Source organism: Lissotriton vulgaris, chromosome 3_1 (assembly GCF_964263255.1).
Source record: "Lissotriton vulgaris chromosome 3_1, aLisVul1.2, whole genome shotgun sequence".
NCBI lineage: Eukaryota > Metazoa > Chordata > Amphibia > Caudata > Salamandridae > Lissotriton > Lissotriton vulgaris.
The window spans coordinates 2,085,060,568-2,085,082,828 of record NC_141689.1 but is presented as its reverse complement, the minus strand read 5'-3'; the positions used below and the strand labels follow the sequence as shown (position 1 = coordinate 2,085,082,828).

Sequence of the window (22,261 nt, the reverse complement as noted above, 5' to 3'; positions counted from 1 at the left end):
TAAATTAGGGTTTGTCGGACAGGTACTCCATCGCAAACGTGACAAATATCCCTGCAGCCTTTTTATAAGTGCAATTTACCCTAATGCACCTGTAATAAGGTGGACAGTATATCCTTCATGTATACCTATGCCAGACTCTAAATCAGCCCTTATGGTCGCTCTGTCGTTGATATTTTCTACTGACTAGACTTTGCGGGCTTAGTCATTCCCTTTGGGCCTGCTCCATAGGCAACTGGGGGGAACAGGGTCTGTGACTCTGCTATGACTCCTCACACACGGCGAGATTGAAAGATCTATGGGCAGGGGCGGCCTTACGCATGTGCAAGTTGTGCACCTGCACAGGGCCGCCAAACTCCAGGGGCCGCCACGCCAATATATATCCTTAATATAATAATCCTCAGAGGATGGATACTTATTTGCGTGGTGGCCCCTGGCAGGGATTTGGCGGCCTCCGGCTCTGTTCCACTTCCAAACACCCTGACCGCCCCGCCCGGAACCCCTTTACCGTGGCCCCCTACCTACGCTCCCTGCCCAGGGCCGCCATGATCCTAGAGCGGCCCCTGCTAAGGGGAAGAAGGGATCTGGAAAGGAAACAAAAAAAATTGGGTTATCGAATACCTGTTGAAGAGGGATGTGGACCAGAGACAGACGAACAGTATGGCAGAGCTCCAGGGAAGTCAGGCAGTTACATTGATTAGCAAGTTAGGATGTTCAGGGAGTACTCACTGCTATAGTGCCATAATGTTTCCAAGAAAAGAGGTTACTTTATAATGTACCATTCATACTGAGAATTGAAGCCAAGATTTAAAATACGGAATATGAGTCTGTGCTTCATGCCTTTATCATAGCAACTTCAACATATGCAACCTGGTATTGCCTTCTAGTATTTTGACTTTGACTGGTTTAGTAGCCAGCTATGTTATTTCACATGAATAACTTTAGGCAATAACTTATTCAGATTTGATTTTTCTTACAGTGACTACAAGTGAGGAAGTTCATATATCATTGGTGAAACATTACAGAATAGGTCTTGATGAGAAATATGAAATAACCCGAACATGGTATCTGAAGGATTTAGAAGTGATCGATGGAAAAGAAGCAGACGCTGTAAGTTTTTCAAACAATAACTTTTATACCAATGCTATGGGAGTAAACACATTTGTAACAATAAACGACATGCTATGATTTTCTTTAAACATATGTTCATTGGCATTTATGAGAAACAATACTCTCGGTTCTTGACATGTCAAAATGTATGCATCATCACAAAGAACATGGCTTATCGAGGAGATGCAACAGAAATACAATATATGGTCCCAGAAATTCAACCAGTGGAGACAACCGTGTATCAGAAGAGAGACACAGTCCACTGATCTAGTACAAATGCAATAATCCAATCAATCCACCCCGTTTTCCGTATTTGGTGTCCTAATCAGTATGTGACATATAATGCAGAATATGCAGGGACCCGAAAGTGTACCTGTTCTTTCAAAGACTCATTGGTATGTAGACTAGAACTCAGGAGCAAGGGGAAGGGGAATCCCAGAAGCCATCATGTGAAAAACTAGGAACAAAACAGGTAGCCAAGCTGTCTCAGGGATCACACAAGCTAGTCGATGACGAGGAAACTAAAACTTCAGAGAGGGAGAGTTAGGATACCCTCGTGGTAGCCAATGGGAGAGCCCAGACAATAGGAACAGTAAGCAGGAATTCCAAAGAGGGAGCATACAGCAAGTAGGACTACAGCAAAAGGAGGGGATGTGAAACCAGAGGGTACATCAGACCTCCACCACTAGTGCCTGCTCCCCTCCTCATCAGTGTCTACAGGGGAGTGTTTCCTGTCACTCTCATCAGGCCCAACCTGTCCATTGGGGCCCCCCTCTATGTCACCCTCTGGATGTTCCCAGGCCTTCAACACCTCTGTCCACAACCCTGCTATCGGTTATCTCTGCACCCGAGCATCTTCTGGAATCAAGGCCCTCTCATTGGCCTGGCCCACATGGTGACATCTTTCACCCAGATGCCTACCACCGGTCTCATTGTGGACTTCTAGGCCATCACAATCCTTCTCTTAGCAAGCACTAAGGCCAAATCTAGGAGAGTTGAGCACACCTTCCGCTTTCGGGGTCTATTAAACATTACAAAGGGACAGACCTCCAAGGTACAAGCAAGAGCTCGGTCCAGGGTGGCATTCAGGTTATTGATCATAGCGTCCCAGATCGGCCATAACTGTGGGCAGCTCCAAGTCATATGGCAGAAGTCTGCATCCAGATGCTTACATCTAGGGCAGCCATGCGGCTCACCGCCATAGATGACCTGGAGTCTGTGGGGCTGAAGGTAAGTTTTATGAACATATTATTGCTGTAAACAGACTGAGTTTGTCTCCTCTAACAGCAGACTCTGCATCACTCACTACAAATTCTTACATCGTCTCTATTATACCCTGGCCCGCTACACCGATACGGCCTCTGCGACACGACCCAATGTGACAGATGCAAGGCAGAGAATGCTGACTTTCTCCATCTTGTGTTGCATGCATTCTGGCTGCAGGATTTCGCGGCACTGGAACTCATGACACTCCTAGAAATGTCACGATTCCCGCTACTGGCGCTTCTTGGATATGCCGAGGTGATACCAGTGGCACAGCGCAAATTTGTGGCACTTAGCACACTACTTGCCAGACAGAGGGTGGCTTCTAGGTGGGGCAGGGGCCGAGCGCCAACATTCAAGGAATGGCTTGGGCATATGATACTTTGGCTAGAACAAACACATACATATGCCAAACTCCTCCCCCTCTCGTCCCGACCTCGGGACATATGGGACCCTCTCAAACTGTACCTTATAGAACATCCAACAGCACCCACTGAATGCCCATGCCCGCAACCTTCCTATGGTAGCATGCGCCCTACTTGACTAAGAGAAATGGACCCTGGTTATTGCTGTGTTGTATTGATCACTGACGTTTTAAGCATTCACTATGCACCCATGTGGGAATTGTGATGGTTGGTCGGGAGGGACATACTGTTGATGTCTTAAATAATCTTATTAGCATTTACTGTTATTATTACACAATGAATAAACATGAGATACCCCTAAGACCATAAATCAATCTAGTGCTTTGGCTACATTAGTTATCTTTATTTACTAATGGCATTTGAATCTTTTCTTATATTATTTGTTTTTTGTTTTTTAGATTCCTTTAACCAAACATCTTTTGAAAATAAACCATATAGATTACATTACCCACATGGCTGGCTTAATATTGCAATACTTATACATATTCAGTACAAAACATTAAAAGAAAAAGCATCCGTTCTGGAACACGAAATTGTATTAACGGAGCGCCGTCTCTCCCAGGAGCCGGTATTTGCTAAAAGATCCTCGATGGGTCCCCTGCCAAATGCTCGCACACCTGAGCATCTGCCCCAAAGGGTCGTTACAGTAGGGCTTCCGAGCGGGATTAATGCTAAATCATCGCAAGATATGGGTAAAAAAGTCTTGATTGGAGAATTGTCACAATCGGTAGTAATGTCAGATAATCCACCGATTAATCTTGATACCAACACAATAGTATGCAGCACAGAGTCGAATATTCCCTGTAACCAACGTGGGCAAACTGAAGGGGCCTTTCCTAAAAGGAAGTGGACGGGAGCAGCTATCAGGGGCAAAAAGCCTAAGCAGCCTAATTTTAATAACACTAAGAAACCTGCCATGGTGGGGCCAAAAGCCATAGAGTCTCCATCTCCGTCTATAATAAACATCCCTTATTATTATTATGTTTCTTATATAGCGCCTGAATCGACCCCCGAAGGGGTATCTCCGCGCTTGCCTTGGGAACCCATCCTGGCTTTTCCTTGTGAGATAGCCCCTAGAGGGCATCCCCAAGGTGGAAGCCAGGCATCGCTCCGCGGGGGGGGGGCGTTGTGGAGATTAAACAAGCTTAATGCCCAGAGTTGCAGAGTGTGAACCCATGATTAGGTCAGGCACCGAAGTGAGAATTATCGAGTCCATGGACATTTGAGCTCAAGACCCTGCCGCGTCGGGAATTGAACCCTGGTCCCGGGTCTGACCTCTGCTTCAGGGTCTGCCTGCTCTAACCAGTGAGCCACACTTCTCCACTATTATCCCTTATGTGGTAAACAGCACCCATGTGTAGGAGAGTAGGGTCTGCAATCCTATGATCACCCAGATTTTTTGCTTTTGTTTCACTGGTTTACGACTTTCTCTGGCTGTGGGCCTGCCAATCAGACCCACAGCCTGGCTGTTCTCTTTCTAAATTACCTCATGTACCCTAGGTGCATCTACCAATTGGTACTGGGCCACCTTATCAGACCCTGTAACTCAGGGCATAGGTGTACCCAGGGCTGCCAGGGGCTGCAGCATGTATTATGCCACCCCTGGCTGGCCTCCTAAATTTGACACAACTGGCTGCATGACAGCTGGGGCAAAGTCGTGTAATCACCCTTTGCTGTAGGTGTAGTATACCTATACCTAACCCTAAAATGGACACACAGATTCCTATCAGTCACTCCTATGGCAGGCCTTGACAATCCTGAAGGCAGAGTGCTTGGAATCGTGTGAGATGGTGCTCTGGCATGAGCTGAGCCTGTCTGCAGCTTGCGGAATCAAGTCCTAATAGCTGTTCCATGATATCGCATACCATATACTCTTAAGTGCATTATAATCCTCGCGGTTAAATGCTATCTTTGGTATTGCTTTATCAAAACATGTCGAGTAAGGTGTCATACGAATTGGAATACTAACCCCTCGCCAATTCTGGCGACGGGGTTAGCATTCCACCCTTCTAGAGGGACACGACATGTATGTAACTGTGAACCCCGGTTAAAGTTAACTGAAGCCTCAGCTCCACAAAATGGATGCTGCCACCACAGACACGAGTCTGACCTCCTGCTGCTGGGAGTCCTTCCAGCGAGGGAGGCCTGGACAAAGGGTTTCCTGTCCGGGGCGGTGCTAGCACCGTCCCAGACATGGTTTTGTGTATCCTGGGTAGGCAGGGCTTTTCAGGAAGGTGACTGCTGAGTGGCACCCCGGTGCTCACTACGCATAAGCCAGTCAGAACCAGTTCCAGGGGCACACCAGCCCCTGGCCTGGGGAAGTCCGGCAGGGGAGAGGGGTGTAACCACCCCCCTCCTGGTCCCACCCATAGGCAGGACCTAGTCACCGGGTCAGCCCCCTTTTTTAGTATAAAGATAGGAGCGGGCCCCCTGTTCAAATTAGATCATCTTTGGAATCAAGACACGACTTTCTACGAAAGGACATCAAGATTTCTTCCTCAAGATTCTCCCTTGTGGCTAAGGAGTAGTCACCCTGCATCAAGCGGGCACCCTCCTAAAGAACCACTGCGGTCTGCTGCAAGTCCTTCATCACGAATCCGACGACCCAGCTCGACGAGACCCGGCTTCCCTGGCACCTCTGACCTCTACTCACCTCTACAGCCAAGCTGAGAACCGTGAGTGCGACGAGACCTCGAGGGACCGACGATCGCCAAGACTGCACGACATCTTTACTGCAAGCCCACCGTGTCCTCCACTGGTGAGTGCTTTGGGGTCCGAGAAGCCCCGACCCTGCGCAGCTCCAGCACCCAAGGTCAGCCTCCCTGCATCTCCACGATCTGCGTGGGGCCCTTCTGCTGTTTGCTGTGCACCGCGTTGTTTGGCTACTAGCCGGCTGGCTTGTGGCCTTCTAAACGACGCCCGACGACATCTCTGCTGCTGGTCTGGTTGCTCCAGGCTGGCCCTTGCTTCCTTTTTCAAGAGAGGCACCCCGGACCCTCCTGGTCCACTCCAGACGCCATTTTAGGTCCACCGCGTGGGCTTGAATTTGCCAAGGCTTTGTTGCCCAATCCTGGGTCCAGCGACGCCGACAGCTTCTATCTTCGTGGGACAGCTCGATCCTCCATCCTGGTCGCCGACAATGCCTCCTGGTCCGTGAGATCTTCGAGCTCAAGCGTCACCCACTCACCTTGTCGAGGTGGCTACCATCCGGTGCCCTCCTGGTGCCCACTGACTACTGGCTAGTAGTCTCGAACTTGGTCCCCTCTGCTTTCAGGTGTCATCTATCTTCGAGATCCAGGCTTGGATCCAACTGAACTTTCTTCACTGGTCACCGGCCAGCATCTTTTCTTCCGGCTCCTGGTCCGTCTACGAGGATTCCCGACGTCTTTTCAGACCTATGCAGCTGCAGCCCCTGGGCTAGGTAACTTCGGCATTTCGGTGCCCCAGCATAGCCTCACTATCCAAGGGTCAGAATCTACTTTCGTTTTCTCCCTACCAGGTCGGGTTCGCCCGAGAACACTAACTTTTCAATTTCTAGCTACCATAGACTTTTGTCCGCATCTCGCGTGAGAGTGCACACACTGCACCCGAGTCCCCTAGGCCTCCTAGAAGTAATCTAACGATTCCCTAGTCAAGTCCTAGCGATTCCAAAAGCTATTAGTACTGTACTTACCTGCTAGGAATTTCGCATTCCACTTTCAGAGTATATGGTTTCCCGTGCCCCTCGGGCATTTGTATATACTGTGCTAACTTAAGTATTTTTGTAAGAGTTTTGGTTTGTGCTTAGTACCCTGTCCTCATAAAGAGTACAGGGCTGTTGTGAATCTTTAATAAATAACTGTTTATTTTCATAACACTTGTGTGGTGTCCTTTCACTTGGTGTTCAAGGGGTATATGTGTGGTAAACAGCTGGCTTAACACGCCCTCTCGAGTCTTTAGCCTTAGACTGCTCGTATCCATGCTACTAGGATAGCTGGTCTATAAGGTTGACTTACAACCAATCATCAATAAGGGTTGCTGGACTGATACATAGTGTTCACTAGAATAGTGAGCACTGCATATCAAGCCACCTTCTCACATTGGTGAGCAGCGGTTGGGATTTGAGCTTGCTGTTGTTTTACCACACGTATCCTAAGAATATCTTGTTGAAAGATCACATAAAGTACTGTTAGGTACATATAACTAAAGCTTAGAATACTCTGAGTTCTACTGAACCAGCTGTTGTAGCTCCTCAAGGCTTAGCACACCTTGGCTGCAACTCTTAGCAAGGGATCAGTAGGTAACACATAGTGTAGGTAGGTGCATCACTTACACCACACTAGAAGCATGTCTAACCTAGGAGAGTCTACTGAGACCCCTCTGATGGTTGAGGACCCTCCACAGGCCTCTTCTAGATATGCAGCCCTTAGTTTCCAGGAGATGAGACAAGTGTGTACCTCCAGGAAGCTAAAACAGGGGTCTAACCCCACAATCCCATTTCTGATAGGTCTCTTAGAGACTTATGATGCTAGAAAGGCTGAGAAACTCCTTAGCTCTTCTCATCCAGAAGGGGACATGCCAGCCCTAGAAGGAACCAGGGGTGACCCAGATCTCATCCATCTCTCAGGTGGGGAGGATGATGATCAGGAGACATCTGGGGATGAGGCAGACAAAGGTCCAGAAATAGTTAGTCAGCTAACTAGGGACAACTTAAGCAGGCATGAGAGTGACACTAGGAGAGCCCTAGGACCTCTCTCAGGCCAGCTTAACATTGGGAATGGACGAGTTAGGTCTCTCTCAAGAGGCTCTAACAGATCCATCCGAACCAATGGCTCTCAGGCCTCTGCTCTGAGGAAGATGACCTCCCCTCAGAGGAGAGTTTATGAAGCCAAGGAAAGGGAAGTCAATCTGAGGATTGCCAGGGAAGAACTTGCCCTGGCCAAAGAGAGACTTGCCTTTGCTAGAGAGCAACAGTTGAGTGGGGCAGTCCCCACTGGTGGCAGCATTGTACCTAGCAATAGGGAAAGGAGTTTTGATACAAAACACCTTGGTAAGATAGTGCCCCCCTTTAAACAAGGGGATGACATCCACAAATGGATTACTGCTTTGGAGAGGGCCTGCACTGTGCAAGGTGTTCCCCCAAGTCAGTGGGCAGCTATCTTGTGGCTCTCCTTTGAAGGTAAAGGTAGAGACAAGCTCCTCACCACAAGGGTAGAGGATGCTAATGATTACCAAGTCTTGAAAAATGCACTGGTTGATGGGTTTGGCCTAACCACTGAGCAGTACAGGGTGCTGTTCAGGGATACCCAGAAAACTCAGTCTCAAGATTGGGCTGACTTTGTAGATTGTGCCACTAAGGCTTTTGAGGGCTGGTTGCTGGGCAGTAAGGTTACTGATTATAAAGGATTGTACAATTTGATGATGAGAGAACAAATTTTAAACAATTGTCAGAACCAGTTGTTGCATCAGCATCTTGTTGACTCAGATCTGACCTCTCCCCAAGAATTGGGAAAGAAGGCAGACAGATGGGTTAGAACAAGAGTTAAACAGAACCAGGGCCAGAATCAAGGTGGTCAGAAGAAAGCAGACCAGAAGGGTAAAGATTCTAAAGGGGAACAAAATGACCAGAAGTCTTCGACAGGTCCCCAACAACCCAAAGAGGGTGGGGGTCAGGCTCCCCAAAAGAAGAAAGAAGGCCAATCTAAAAGGTGGTGCCAATACTGTAAAAGTAAAACTCACTGGTTTAGTGAGTGCACCAAGAAAGGAGGAGGACAGACTCCTGCCACTGCAGCCCCTAAGGCACCTGTGCCCCCTAGTACAGCCAGCAGTGGTAGTGCACCTCCCAAGGGTTTAGTAGGGTTAACCCTGGGTTCTGAGGGGAGTGACAACTTAGTTGGCACCCTCACTCAGGCTGTCCTTGTCAGTACAGGGGATATGGATATGTCCCCTGACATCAGTCCCAATACTTTGGGCAAATACAGACAGACACCTTTCATTAATGGAAAAATGGCTCAGGCCTATAGGGACACTTGTGCCAGTGTCACAATGGTGACACCTAGCTTTGTGGACCCTGGGCAGATCATGCCAGGTACAGAATTCCTGGTGACCAATGCAAGCAATGTCACTACCAATCACAGTATGGCAATTGTAGCTTTCTCCTGGGGAGGGGTAACTGGCCAAAAGAAGGTTGTAGTTAGTTCAGACCTCCCAGTGGATTGTTTGTTGGGCAATGATTTGGAGTCATCACAATGGTCAGAAGTGGAGCAGAGGACTCACCTGGAAATGTTAGGCTTGCCAGCACATGTGTTTGCTGTGACCAGGTCACAGGCCAGGAAATGCCCCACTGAACAGGTGCTGGATCCTGGAACAATGGACCAGACACCTTCCAAGAAAAAGAGCAGTAGGGTTAAGGCTGTGCCTTCCCCCTTGCCCCAGGTTGTGGATCAAGTCTCAGAGGAGGCTGACCTACAGGAATTGAGGGAAACTGAGCCTAGAGAGTTTGAACTTGATCAAGTTGAATTCTTGGGTTCAGGGGGACCCTCAAGGGAAGACCTGGGGAAGGACCAGTTAGACTGCCCTTCTCTTGAACCCCTCAGACAGCAGGCTGCTGCTGAGGCTGCTGGGAACGCCACAGGTACCCACAAGGTATACTGGGAAGATGGACTCCTGTACACTGAGTCAAGAGACCCCAAGCCTGGCATGACCAGGAGGCTGGTTGTACCCTTGTCTCAGAGAGGTTTCCTACTTACCTTGGCCCATGAGATTCCCTTAGCAGGTCACTTAGGCCAGACAAAGACTTGGGACAGGCTTGTCTCACACTTTCACTGGCCTCACATGAATGAGGATACCAAGGAGTTTTGTCGCTCCTGTGTCACTTGCCAAGCCAGTGGTAAGTCAGGTGGCACAACAAAGGCCCCCCTTATACCAATGCCTGTGGTGGGGGTGCCCTTTGAAAGAGTGGGGATTGACATTGTTGGTCCAATGGAACCCCAGACAGCATCAGGGCACAAGTTTATACTGGTGGTAGTGGATCATGCCACCAGGTATCCTGAAGCTATTCCACTTAGGACCACCACAGCACCTGTGGTGGCAAGGGCCCTAGTTGGAGTGTTCTCCAGAGTGGGCTTCCCTAAGGAGGTTGTCTCTGACAGAGGTGCAAACTTCATTTCAAGCTACTTAACTGCTATGTGGAAGGAGTGTGGTGTCAATTACAAATTCACTACACCCTATCATCCACAGTGCAATGGGCTTGTTGAAAGGTTCAACAGGACCCTAAAAGGGATGATTCATGGACTACCTGAAAAGCTCAGGCGTAGATGGGATGTCCTGATTCCCTGCCTTCTGTTTGCTTACAGAGAGGTCCCACAAAAGGGGGTTGGCTACAGCCCTTTTGAACTTTTGTATGGGCATCCTGTGAGAGGCCCCCTGTGTTTGGTGAAGGAAGGATGGGAGAGACCTCTCAAAAAGCCTGCAACCAACATAGTGGACTATGTACTTGGTCTCCGCTCCAGGATGGCTGAGTATATGGAGAAGGCATCTGAAAACCTTAAGGCCAGTCAAGAACTTCAAAAAGCTTGGCATGACCAAAAGGCTGTCCTGACTGTTTACCAGCCTGGACAGAAGGTGTGGGTGTTGGAGCCAGTGGCCCCAGCAGCACTCAAAGACAAATGGTCTGGGCCCCACACAATTCTTGAGCAAAAGGGAGAGGTCACCTACCTGGTGGACCTTGGAACTCCCAGGAGTCCCCACAGGGTACTCCATGTCAACAGGCTCAAAGCATATGTCGACAGGAAGGACATGAGCTTGCTCATGGCCATAGATGAGGGACAGGAGGAAGAGAGTGACCCTCTCCCAGACCTGCTCACTCAGAATCCTGATGATGGGTCAGTAGATGGTGTTGTCTTTTGTGGCAGCCTCTCTGAACATCAGCAGAAAGACTGTAAACAGGTTCTTCAGTCTTTCAGACATATGTTCTCTCTGACACCCAGTCAGACCAATTGGTGCACCCATGAGGTTGACACTGGTGACAGCCTGCCAGTAAAGAGTAAAATCTACAGGCAGCCTGATCATGTTAGAGACTGCATAAAAACTGAAGTGCAGAAAATGTTGGAGTTGGGAGTCATTGAACCCTCAGATAGCCCTTGGGCTAGTCCAGTAGTTCTAGTGCCAAAGCCTCACACCCAAGATGGTAAGAGAGAGATGAGGTTTTGCGTAGACTACAGGGGTCTCAATGCAGTCACTAAGACTGATGCCCATCCAATACCAAGGGCAGATGAACTTATAGATAGATTGGCTTCTGCCAACTACTTAAGTACATTTGACTTAACAGCTGGGTATTGGCAAATCAGGTTAGCTGAGGATGCCAAGCCCAAGACAGCATTTTCAACCCCTGGTGGGCATTATCAATTTGTGGTAATGCCCTTTGGTCTGAAAAATGCACCTGCCACCTTCCAAAGGTTGGTGAATCAAGTCCTTACTGGGCTGGATGACTTCTGTGCAGCATATCTAGATGATATTGCTGTCTTTAGCTCCACCTGGGAGGATCACCTGGTCCACCTGAGGAAAGTGTTAGAGGCTCTGCAAGCAGCAGGCCTCACTATCAAGGCCACTAAGTGCCAGATAGGGCAGACACAGGTTGTATACCTGGGCCACCTTGTAGGTGGAGGCCAGGTTCAGCCACTGGAGAGCAAAATACAGTCAATCAGGGACTGGGCTCCTCCAACCACCCAGACTCATGTTCGAGCTTTCTTGGGCCTGACTGGATACTACAGAAAGTTTGTCAGGAACTATGGTTCCATTGTGACACCATTAAATGAACTGACAAGTAAGAAAATGCCAAAAAAGGTTCAGTGGACAGCAGGCTGTCAAAAAGCATTCGATGACCTAAAGCAGGCCATGTGCACAGCACCTATCCTTAAGAGTCCAGACTACTCCAAACCATTCATTGTCCAAACAGATGCTTCTGAGTTGGGTGTGGGAGCTGTTCTTTCTCAACTGAATTTTGATGGTCAGGATCAGCCCATTGCTTTTATAAGCAGAAGGCTGACCCCCAGAGAGAAGAATTGGTCAGCTATTGAGAGGGAGGCCTTTGCTGTGGTTTGGGCCCTGAAGAAGCTGAGGCCATACTTGTTTGGCACTCACTTCAAGATTCAGACCGACCATAAGCCCCTCTTGTGGCTAAATCAGATGAAGGGTGAAAACCCCAAACTGCTTAGGTGGTCCATTTCCCTACAGGGGATGGACTTTACAGTGGAACATAGACCTGGTACTGATCATGGCAATGCCGATGGGCTCTCCAGATATTTCCACTTAGAACAAGAAGACTCACCTGGTCAAGGTTAGCTTATTGTCCCAAAGTTTGGGGGGGGGGGTCATGTAGGAGAGTAGGGTCTGCAATCCTATGATCACCCAGATTTTTTGCTTTTGTTTCACTGGTTTACGACTTTCTCTGGCTGTGGGCCTGCCAATCAGACCCACAGCCTGGCTGTTCTCTTTCTAAATTACCTCATGTACCCTAGGTGCATCTACCAATTGGTACTGGGCCACCTTATCAGACCCTGTAACTCAGGGCATAGGTGTACCCAGGGCTGCCAGGGGCTGCAGCATGTATTATGCCACCCCTGGCTGGCCTCCTAAATTTGACACAACTGGCTGCATGACAGCTGGGGCAAAGTCGTGTAATCACCCTTTGCTGTAGGTGTAGTATACCTATACCTAACCCTAAAAGGACACACAGATTCCTATCAGTCACTCCTATGGCAGGCCTTGACAATCCTGAAGGCAGAGTGCTTGGAATCGTGTGAGATGGTGCTCTGGCATGAGCTGAGCCTGTCTGCAGCTTGCGGAATCAAGTCCTAATAGCTGTTCCATGATATCGCATACCATATACTCTTAAGTGCATTATAATCCTTGCGGTTAAATGCTATCTTTGGTATTGCTTTATCAAAACATGTCGAGTAAGGTGTCATACGAATTGGAATACTAACCCCTCGCCAATTCTGGCGACGGGGTTAGCATTCCACCCTTCTAGAGGGACACGACATGTATGTAACTGTGAACCCCGGTTAAAGTTAACTGAAGCCTCAGCTCCACAAAATGGATGCTGCCACCACAGACACGAGTCTGACCTCCTGCTGCTGGGAGTCCTTCCAGCGAGGGAGGCCTGGACAAAGAGTTTCCTGTCCGGGGCGGTGCTAGCACCGTCCCAGACATGGTTTTGTGTATCCTGGGTAGGCAGGGCTTTTCAGGAAGGTGACTGCTGAGTGGCACCCCGGTGCTCACTACGCATAGGCCAGTCAGAACCAGTTCCAGGGGCACACCAGCCCCTGGCCTGGGGAAGTCCGGCAGGGGAGAGGGGTGTAACCACCCCCCTCCTGGTCCCACCCATAGGCAGGACCTAGTCGCCGGGTCAGCCCCCTTTTTTAGTATAAAGATAGGAGCGGGCCCCCTGTTCAAATTAGATCATCTTTGGAATCAAGACACGACTTTCTACGAAAGGACATCAAGATTTCTTCCTCAAGATTCTCCCTTGTGGCTAAGGAGTAGTCACCCTGCATCAAGCGGGCACCATCCTAAAGAACCACTGCGGTCTGCTGCAAGTCCTTCATCACGAATCCGACGACCCAGCTCGACGAGACCCGGCTTCCCTGGCACCTCTGACCTCTACTCACCTCTACAGCCAAGCTGAGAACCGTGAGTGCGACGAGACCTCGAGGGACCGACGATTGCCAAGACTGCACGACATCTTTACTGCAAGCCCACCGTGTCCTCCACTGGTGAGTGCTTTGGGGTCCGAGAAGCCCCGACCCTGCGCAGCTCCAGCACCCAAGGTCAGCCTCCCTGCATCTCCACGATCTGCGTGGGGCCCTTCTGCTGTTTGCTGTGCACCGCGTTGTTTGGCTACTAGCCGGCTGGCTTGTGGCCTTCTAAACGACGCCCGACGACATCTCTGCTGCTGGTCTGGTTGCTCCAGGCTGGCCCTTGCTTCCTTTTTCAAGAGAGGCACCCCGGACCCTCCTGGTCCACTCCAGACGCCATTTTAGGTCCACCGCGTGGGCTTGAATTTGCCAAGGCTTTGTTGCCCAATCCTGGGTCCAGCGACGCCGACAGCTTCTATCTTCGTGGGACAGCTCGATCCTCCATCCTGGTCGCCGACAACGCCTCCTGGTCCGTGAGATCTTCGAGCTCAAGCGTCACCCACTCACCTTGTCGAGGTGGCTACCATCCGGTGCCCTCCTGGTGCCCACTGACTACTGGCTAGTAGTCTCGAACTTGGTCCCCTCTGCTTTCAGGTGTCATCTATCTTCGAGATCCAGGCTTGGATCCAACTGAACTTTCTTCACTGGTCACCGGCCAGCATCTTTTCTTCCGGCTCCTGGTCCGTCTACGAGGATTCCCGACGTCTTTTCAGACCTATGCAGCTGCAGCCCCTGGGCTAGGTAACTTCGTCATTTCGGTGCCCCAGCATAGCCTCACTATCCAAGGGTCAGAATCTACTTTCGTTTTCTCCCTACCAGGTCGGGTTCGCCCGAGAACACTAACTTTTCAATTTCTAGCTACCATAGACTTTTGTCCGCATCTCGCGTGAGAGTGCACACACTGCACCCGAGTCCCCTAGGCCTCCTAGAAGTAATCTAACGATTCCCTAGTCAAGTCCTAGCGATTCCAAAAGCTATTAGTACTGTACTTACCTGCTAGGAATTTCGCATTCCACTTTCAGAGTATATGGTTTCCCGTGCCCCTCGGGCATTTGTATATACTGTGCTAACTTAAGTATTTTTGTAAGAGTTTTGGTTTGTGCTTAGTACCCTGTCCTCATAAAGAGTACAGGGCTGTTGTGAATCTTTAATAAATAACTGTTTATTTTCATAACACTTGTGTGGTGTCCTTTCACTTGGTGTTCAAGGGGTATATGTGTGGTAAACAGCTGGCTTAACACGCCCTCTCGAGTCTTTAGCCTTAGACTGCTCGTATCCATGCTACTAGGATAGCTGGTCTATAAGGTTGACTTACAACCAATCATCAATAAGGGTTGCTGGACTGATACATAGTGTTCACTAGAATAGTGAGCACTGCATATCAGGCCACCTTCTCACACCATGCATCTAGTTTTACTGAAGAATCGTTGCTGACGAAACTGGGTGCCCTTATAATGTCCTAACTACAACCCCTAGAGGGAAGATTGTTATTAATTGAACAAAGGCTAACTAAAATTGAACAATTATCTAGGTCGAGTCTGGACTACATTAAGGACAAATTGGTGAAAAAGGTGAATTCTGGCCAAACATGTGCAAAGACTGCTTCATATGGACCCTCATCTACTAACCCCATACTCCCTCGTAATCCCCCGATTACTACAATCCACCAAACTGCCACTGACCGCCCAGATGATCATCTGACTTTGGCCTAAAGTGATTCAAAAGTCTGAAGAGGCAGAGTGGAAAATTCCAGGCAGGAATCCAACTAATCAAATCAATGCTGACCAATCGATTTTTAATCTACCATATATCGATTTACCGCCGGAAAGTGTACCCTATGTAGCTGTTATAGCTGGGGTCTCGAAACTGGATAACAACAGATCCGAGTCATATATAGAACTAAAAAATAAATCGATACATTGGTTGAATATTAATAGACCTTTACCAAGTAATGTCCAATGCCAAATCTTGTTTGCCAGAAGAGTGGGATGGGTGGGTCGTAGACCTAAAGATGTGGAGGGGATTGTGTTGTTATTAGTTTTAAGGACAGTAGGGTGGTTGAACACGTTTGCATGGGTTTTTCTAAAAACTCTCAATCGACAATCTGACCTCTTGATCTAAGCTATTTTTATCCTCCCCCCGACCGTAGTTTGACCCAAGGTTACCATGAAAATAGGGGATGGCAAACTCAACATGTAAGCCAGAGCCATAGAGAGGAATGAGGTGGAAACCAGAACCTGGTAGGCGTTTCAGTGAGCAACAGGTTCAGTGTACTCGACCAGGTAGACTGACTACCATACACCCCCTTATTTCCCATTATTCTAGCAGAGAGGCAGAGGGTTATAGTTAATGAAGGGCCCTCCGGGACGATGCTGCAAGAATACCTAAGAAATGAGGAAGTAGGGGGTCATGATAATGGAAGACAACCCTAAGTCGATCGCGATGCTGAGGGTGGTAACCAAGTTTCAACAAAGGATTTACCTAATATTCCTAGTGAAGGTATATTATATCCGAAGATGTACCCCATTACCTTTTATGTACTGACCATTCAGGCCCAGGAGAACACAGGGCCTGATGTTTATGAATGGAGTGGCCTAGAGGGTTCCAATGGTGGTCTAAAAGTGCTGTCTTGGGAAATTGCGGGTCATATGTCTAAACTTGATTTATTAACCCCTTCGACACTCATGACGAGCTCAGCTCGTCATGATATAGCCCTCTCATACACTCATGACGAGCTGAGCTCGTCATGAACAATGGGATATCAGAAGAAGCAGCACAGCAGGGGAAAACCATTAGCAGCGATGGTGTTAAATTAGGGGGACTTTATTGACTCACATGGGATCTGTCTCTTACAAGAGACTTGGGCCCTAACACCCGTTCATAGAGTGGGGTTTGTCACATATCATGAGCTAGCTGATAAGGGACCCAAAGGTAGACCATCGGGGGGGATTGTGTATATGGGTGGGACTCCACCTTGGATGTGTGGTGAAGAGAGTTGATACCCATTGCCCGGACATAACCTGACTTTTAAGAATCCAGAAAAACTGCCACTCATTAATATCTATTCTTGTCCACTTCAGTATGGAGGGACTTTCCCGACATTGGAATCCTTGAGTAGTCTTTTGAACTCCCTCTCGGGTGATGTGCATTTTCTAATTGGCAGGGACTTTAATTGCCATTACGAACCCCTCAATGGTTTTTCGCAACCTATTACTGCTGACGAGGATGCAATTTGGTCAGTTCCACCGCCAAACACATATCCGGCAAAGGGGTGGACCCCTGTTGTTCTCCAAATGACTTCCCTTACTCTTACCTTTTCTTGAAGGGCTTGTAACGGGCGATTTCCCGAATAATAACCCAGGCCAACCAACCTTTGAAAGGCCAGGCCAAACAACGGCAATTGATTATTTTTTAATTAGTATAGATTTATGTCACAAAGTTTTAGATTTTAGTGTTGTGCAGCGCACTGAAAGTGACCATAATCCTTTGGTCACTTTGTTAGATATCTGTTGTAACGAAACGACGCAGACCAAGGTTCTGTAATCCCTCCCAGAAGTGATCTCAGAGTAGTGGCTGGAGGAAGGCGTATTCGCTGGGCTACAATTAACCAATCTACAGAAACAATAGCAAGAATGTATAAAAGTATAATTCCCTTGATAGAAAAGGCAAGCATTGTTTCAAAAAACTCCCTACATAGTGGTATTGGTGAGGACCTGGGAGAAATCCACCAGGAAATGGTGGTAACGCTGACGGATTTTTTCTATAATACCAGGCCCACCAAGAGTAAATACCATGGTGATAAAAATTCGTGGTTTAGTAGGGGATGTAGGGTAGCAAAGCGAACTCTCCTAACCTCCCTCAAGGAGGGTAATCAGTTACGTATTAAGGAGGCTAGGGCAGATTTAAAAAAAACATTTTTAATGCAAAAATAGAATGGGAAGCAGAAACATGGCAGACTATTAAGTCCCCTTTAGATGCAAAAGACGCGAGGGCCTTCTGGAATTCGGTCCACACTGGGAAGCCAGAGACCATTCAGGACCAACAGGCCGAGATATAAGGTCACAAATTGAACCAGAAAGGCAAGAACAGAATTGAAGGACAAACGTAAACAGGATAAGACCGAAAGGTACCCGATATCCCCTATAACGAATGGAAGGAGGGATACTGTCCTACGCATAAAATTTATCGCCCTGATGGAGACCTTCATATGAGATTTTGAGGTCAAGCACAGAAGGCCGAAACACGTTGGCATTTTCCCAAAATACCTTTTTTATGAGGACCAGAGGACATAAGGATTTAATTTACATTCTTAGAGTGGGGTATTTAGATTGAACCAATGCACAAAAGTCAAAAAGAGACAAAAAATTGTCCCTGATCCCTAGTAGACCTTTAGTAAAATCGTAGCAGAGGACCAAATAAGGAAAGCCCCCTGCAACATTCAAAGAAGCTGTAGGACCAATTCAGCTTATATGTAAATATGTATCCAATTTTTTGTGATGTGAATAGGAATGTACATTGTTTTTCCGTTTAATGTTTTGTACTGAATATGTATAAGTATTGCAATATTAAGCCAGCCATGTGGGTAATGTAATCTGTATGGTTTATTTTCAAAAGATGTTTGGTTAAAGGAATCTGAAAAACAAAAAACAAATAATATAAGAAAAGATTCAAATGCCATTAGTAAATAAAGATAACTAATGTCGCCAAAGTACTAGTTTGATTTATGATCTCAGGGGTATCTCATGTTTATTCATTAATGTTGATTCTTTCCCCTGTAGTCCTTAACAGAATCACTCCCCTTTTTGTTGTATTTCATTATTACACGATGAAGCACTCTTCTTATTGCTGTGTATTGTCGTTCTACAATATCTATAACATACTGGAACCTTTTTGTTTTTACTGTTGTATAAATTAAAAATGCAATAAATAAAAAAGAATTCAAAAAAGTTTTATGAACATATTTACATTTTGTATACTTCAATCTCAAATTTATGGATACCTTCTTAGGGTATGTGAGAACCCTGCACTACTCCGAATCTGTAAAGTCTCACCATAGTATCCCTTCCCACTTAAGCCCAAGTGCCAACAGAGGTTTCTGGACTGTTTCCGTCAGTGACCTATAAAACCACTTCGCCAAATGCCTCGACATGCCCATGGACACCAACACTTGCAGTGGCACATGTGTCATCGGTTCATCACACCGTCTGGCCTACAAGTCCTTCAAGGTCCATGTCAAGGCTTCATAGGTTAAAGATTTTTCCCAGAGGTAGGTCATAATTTGCCACCAAGTCCTCCAGCACAAGCAAAACTCAAAATTGATAACCAACCGTCACCAGGACGCGTCCGTCCAGTCTGACAACTGCCCAGCCGTGAAAAAAGAGAGAACCACCATGGGGAAGATCAACTAATAGTAGAGCAGGGGCATAAAGGCATGTCCTCAGCACACAGCACCTCCAACATTTCAAGGGCACTGCGAATAACACACCGGGTCACGGAATTACCATTGCTTTGCAAAGCAGCTTCACCGGCAGTGTGCACTGATAGTGTGCCAGCCCCAATGGGTCCAGCTCTTCCTGGTTAGCCCCATCAAACCACTGGGTGACCCACCAAAGCTGTTCCACTCAAAAATACAGCTCAAAATCTGGAGTGCCCAGGCCCCCCTCATCTGGTGGCTGCCAGAGAACATCCAGGGACACTCAATGGTGGCCCCCATCCCATATCAATTTCCTAAGCAGGGTGTCCAAGTGTTGAAACCAAGAAAAAGGCACCCCAACCGGGAGGTTTATAAAATAGTATAATAATTTCAAGGTCATAACCAAATTGAACACCGAAATCCTAGCCAAAACTGGTATTTTAAGAGATCTCAAAGAGAGGACGCACGTTTTGAGTGACCTAAGGCCTTCCCCAAGTTGCACTCCCGTAGGCCTTCCAGTGAGTGGAATGCCTGAATTCCCAGGTACTCAAAAAATGTGGGGACCAAGTGAAATTTTGCAGGATAACCAATGGCCACTAGACACCCAATGACAAGTGACCCTAAGGCCAGACATCATCTCAAATGTTCCCAGAAGGTGTAATGTGGCCTGAGCACCCGAAGGACCATCTGTCAAATAAAGCAGGAGGTCATGCGTGTATAGAGAAATAATGTTCCTGGCCCTCCACACCATGTCGGTACCCAACCTCTGCCATCGAAAGACCTCTGCCAGTGGCTCATTGGCTAAAGTGAAGAGAACGAGGGGTATGGGACACCCCTGCCTAGTGCCTCTAAATACATTGTATTGTGGGGAGATGGTAGTGCCCGTTCTGACCTGTGCGGTCGGCACAGAATAAGGCAACTGAACCCAGTTAATGCAATGCTCCCCCAGGCCCATCCGACGCATAATCTTGAACAAGAAATCCCACTGCACCGAATCAAAGGCCACGGACATTGGCTTGGCCCTCGACTGCTGGATTGTATAGGATTGTATAGGATGTGAAATAGCCGCGGAAGATTAAGGGAAGGACTGCAGGCTGGAATGAAACCTTTTTGGTCCTCATGTATCTATGCGGGCATATGGGGGATTAGCCGGAGAGCCAGAACCTTACTAAGAATTTTGACAGAGGCCGAAACGCCATGATAGGGGCACCATGAACATTAGTCTTTGGGAGCGGAAACACAATAGCATCCCGTGTGGACGCAGGCAGGCAGTGCTCCCTGCCTTAAAGAGTCAGCAAGTAGCGACTCCAGTTTTAAACTGCAAAAGTTGACTAGAACTCTGCAGACAGGCCAACTAGACCTGGGGTTTCCCCGTAGCCATTTCACTGATGGCGAACCAAAGCTTTCCTGAGCCATGCAAGCAAGCTCTGTCAGTGGCAGTTGTTGCTGAAAGACAGCGTGTATCCCTGGTGAGAGAGCCAACTGACACCTATACAATGTTTCGTTATATTCTCGAAATGAGGTGTTAATGGTCCTGGGACAATAAAGTGTTGCTCCATCTTCTGTTAGGATTTGTGTGATGGGGGCCCCTCAGAACTCAAGTCTAATGAGCCAAGCCAGAATCATACCTGGCTGCCCTTCCTCATTGTACACATTAGTGATATAAGGCTTCTAATCATGACAACACAGGCGTAATAAAATGTTATGTTATTGTTTACGAGCCTATGGGAGTTGGAGTAGTGCAGCCTCGTCTATTCCCAGAGCACTGTCCGACTTCTGCAACCTGTTATTCAGCATCCAGCTTCCTCAAACTTTGACCGAGTGACTTAAACAGTGACCACGAACCACCACCCTAAAGGCCTCTCACTACCCTAGGCCAGAGGATGCAGAACCCTATTAAGTATGAATTGCCTGATAATTGTCTCCCCCAAAGAGTACTGAAAGCAAGCATCCTCTAGGGACATTGGGTTAATTCACCACATAGGAATCTAAGGACACTCCTCAACAGGTCAGAAGCCTAACTGTGGTCTGAGAGGGTATGTCCCAGGTACGCGGTGTGTGTCACATACTGGCTAAGCCTGTTAAACAAACAAAATTGCCCAAGTGAGTGTGGAGCTGGTATATGTGGGAAAAATAGGAATTATCCAGCTTTACTCCATGCTGGGTTCTCCAGGGATCCAACATCTCTCAACGATCCAGAAGTCAGAAAGCCACCTGGTCTTGATTTGAGGCATAAATACTCCCTAAAGTGATATCCCTATCAGTAACCTACCCTTAAGTCACACATAATGCCCCTCCGTGCCAATAGTGGTGTGAATAAGCTCTGAAAAGCATCCCTCTTCTAATCCAAATGAGTGCCCCATTGCATAAGCAGAATAGGAGGCAGTATATAGCTGGCCCCGTCATCTACTTTGCAAGCACTCCACCTCTTCCCTGGCAAGATGAGTTTCCAGCAACATAGCCACCTGCACTCACCACTGGTGACAGCAGAGTCCATGGTTCTGCCTTTTAATTACCCGGAGTATGCAAATGCTCAAAATTATATGCAAGCTCTGCCCATTTGGCCCTGCCCCATTTTCCTTAATAGTATACAAAGGTCTTCCCGCATTTTCCCACATTGATGGACAGCTTACCAAAAGGCCCCCGAGCGCGTTTCCTGCCGATTTTGGTGACCCGTTCTTGATGCAGAGGAATACAAGGGCATCTCCACCAAAACAGAGAAGCACTTACTTCATGTAGTTTAGAAGAAGTATATTTATATATTATTTACACAACGGCAGTCACCAATGTGTAGTTGTTACGTCAGGCATTTTTTGCTTTGCTAATAACTTTGGCACTGTTTAACAAATCTGCATAAAACATTCCAAACAAAAGTTTATCCGTTTTGGCTCCTTCATGGAAAGTTTTGTGCTGATCCATCAAGCTGGGTCCTAGAATAGTTGGGTCCCAAAAGAGTGATTTCGCTTTTTAATTCCCAGAGGAAACATTGCTGTCCTATACACACAAAACATCTGAATGAAATCAAACCAAATTTAGCATAACTCAGAACTTTACTCAAATTCAAATTCAAATTCAAATTCAAATTAAGCTTTATTTCGATATACATTTTTCATATCATAAAAGCATACATTTTAAAATACATCGAAAACACAATGCACACTTCACTATATATCACAAAAAGCCAGTACCATTTCAGTTTTGGATGAAAAAAGGGGAAATATTAGTCATACACAAAGAATACAATAAATACTTAAAATTTTTTAAATTATACAGTTCACAGAGCCCTATGGATTAAAACAATTTTTAAAAAGATATATACGGTCAATTCATTGAATATCTAAATTTCACCAATAATTTCAAAAATTTGATTAGAGCAA

General features: G+C 47.3%; 1 protein-coding gene across 1 annotated transcript in view; it reads left to right on the top strand.

Moving 5' to 3' along the window:
- Window positions 1–22,261, top strand: part of EXOC1L (exocyst complex component 1 like) — a 138,404-nt gene that overhangs the window by 48,152 nt on the left and 67,991 nt on the right. The window contains exon 2 of the mRNA XM_086963347.1: window positions 977–1,107. Within this exon, the coding sequence (XP_086819473.1) occupies window positions 977–1,107 (131 nt within the window). The remainder of the gene's footprint in view (window positions 1–976; window positions 1,108–22,261) is intronic.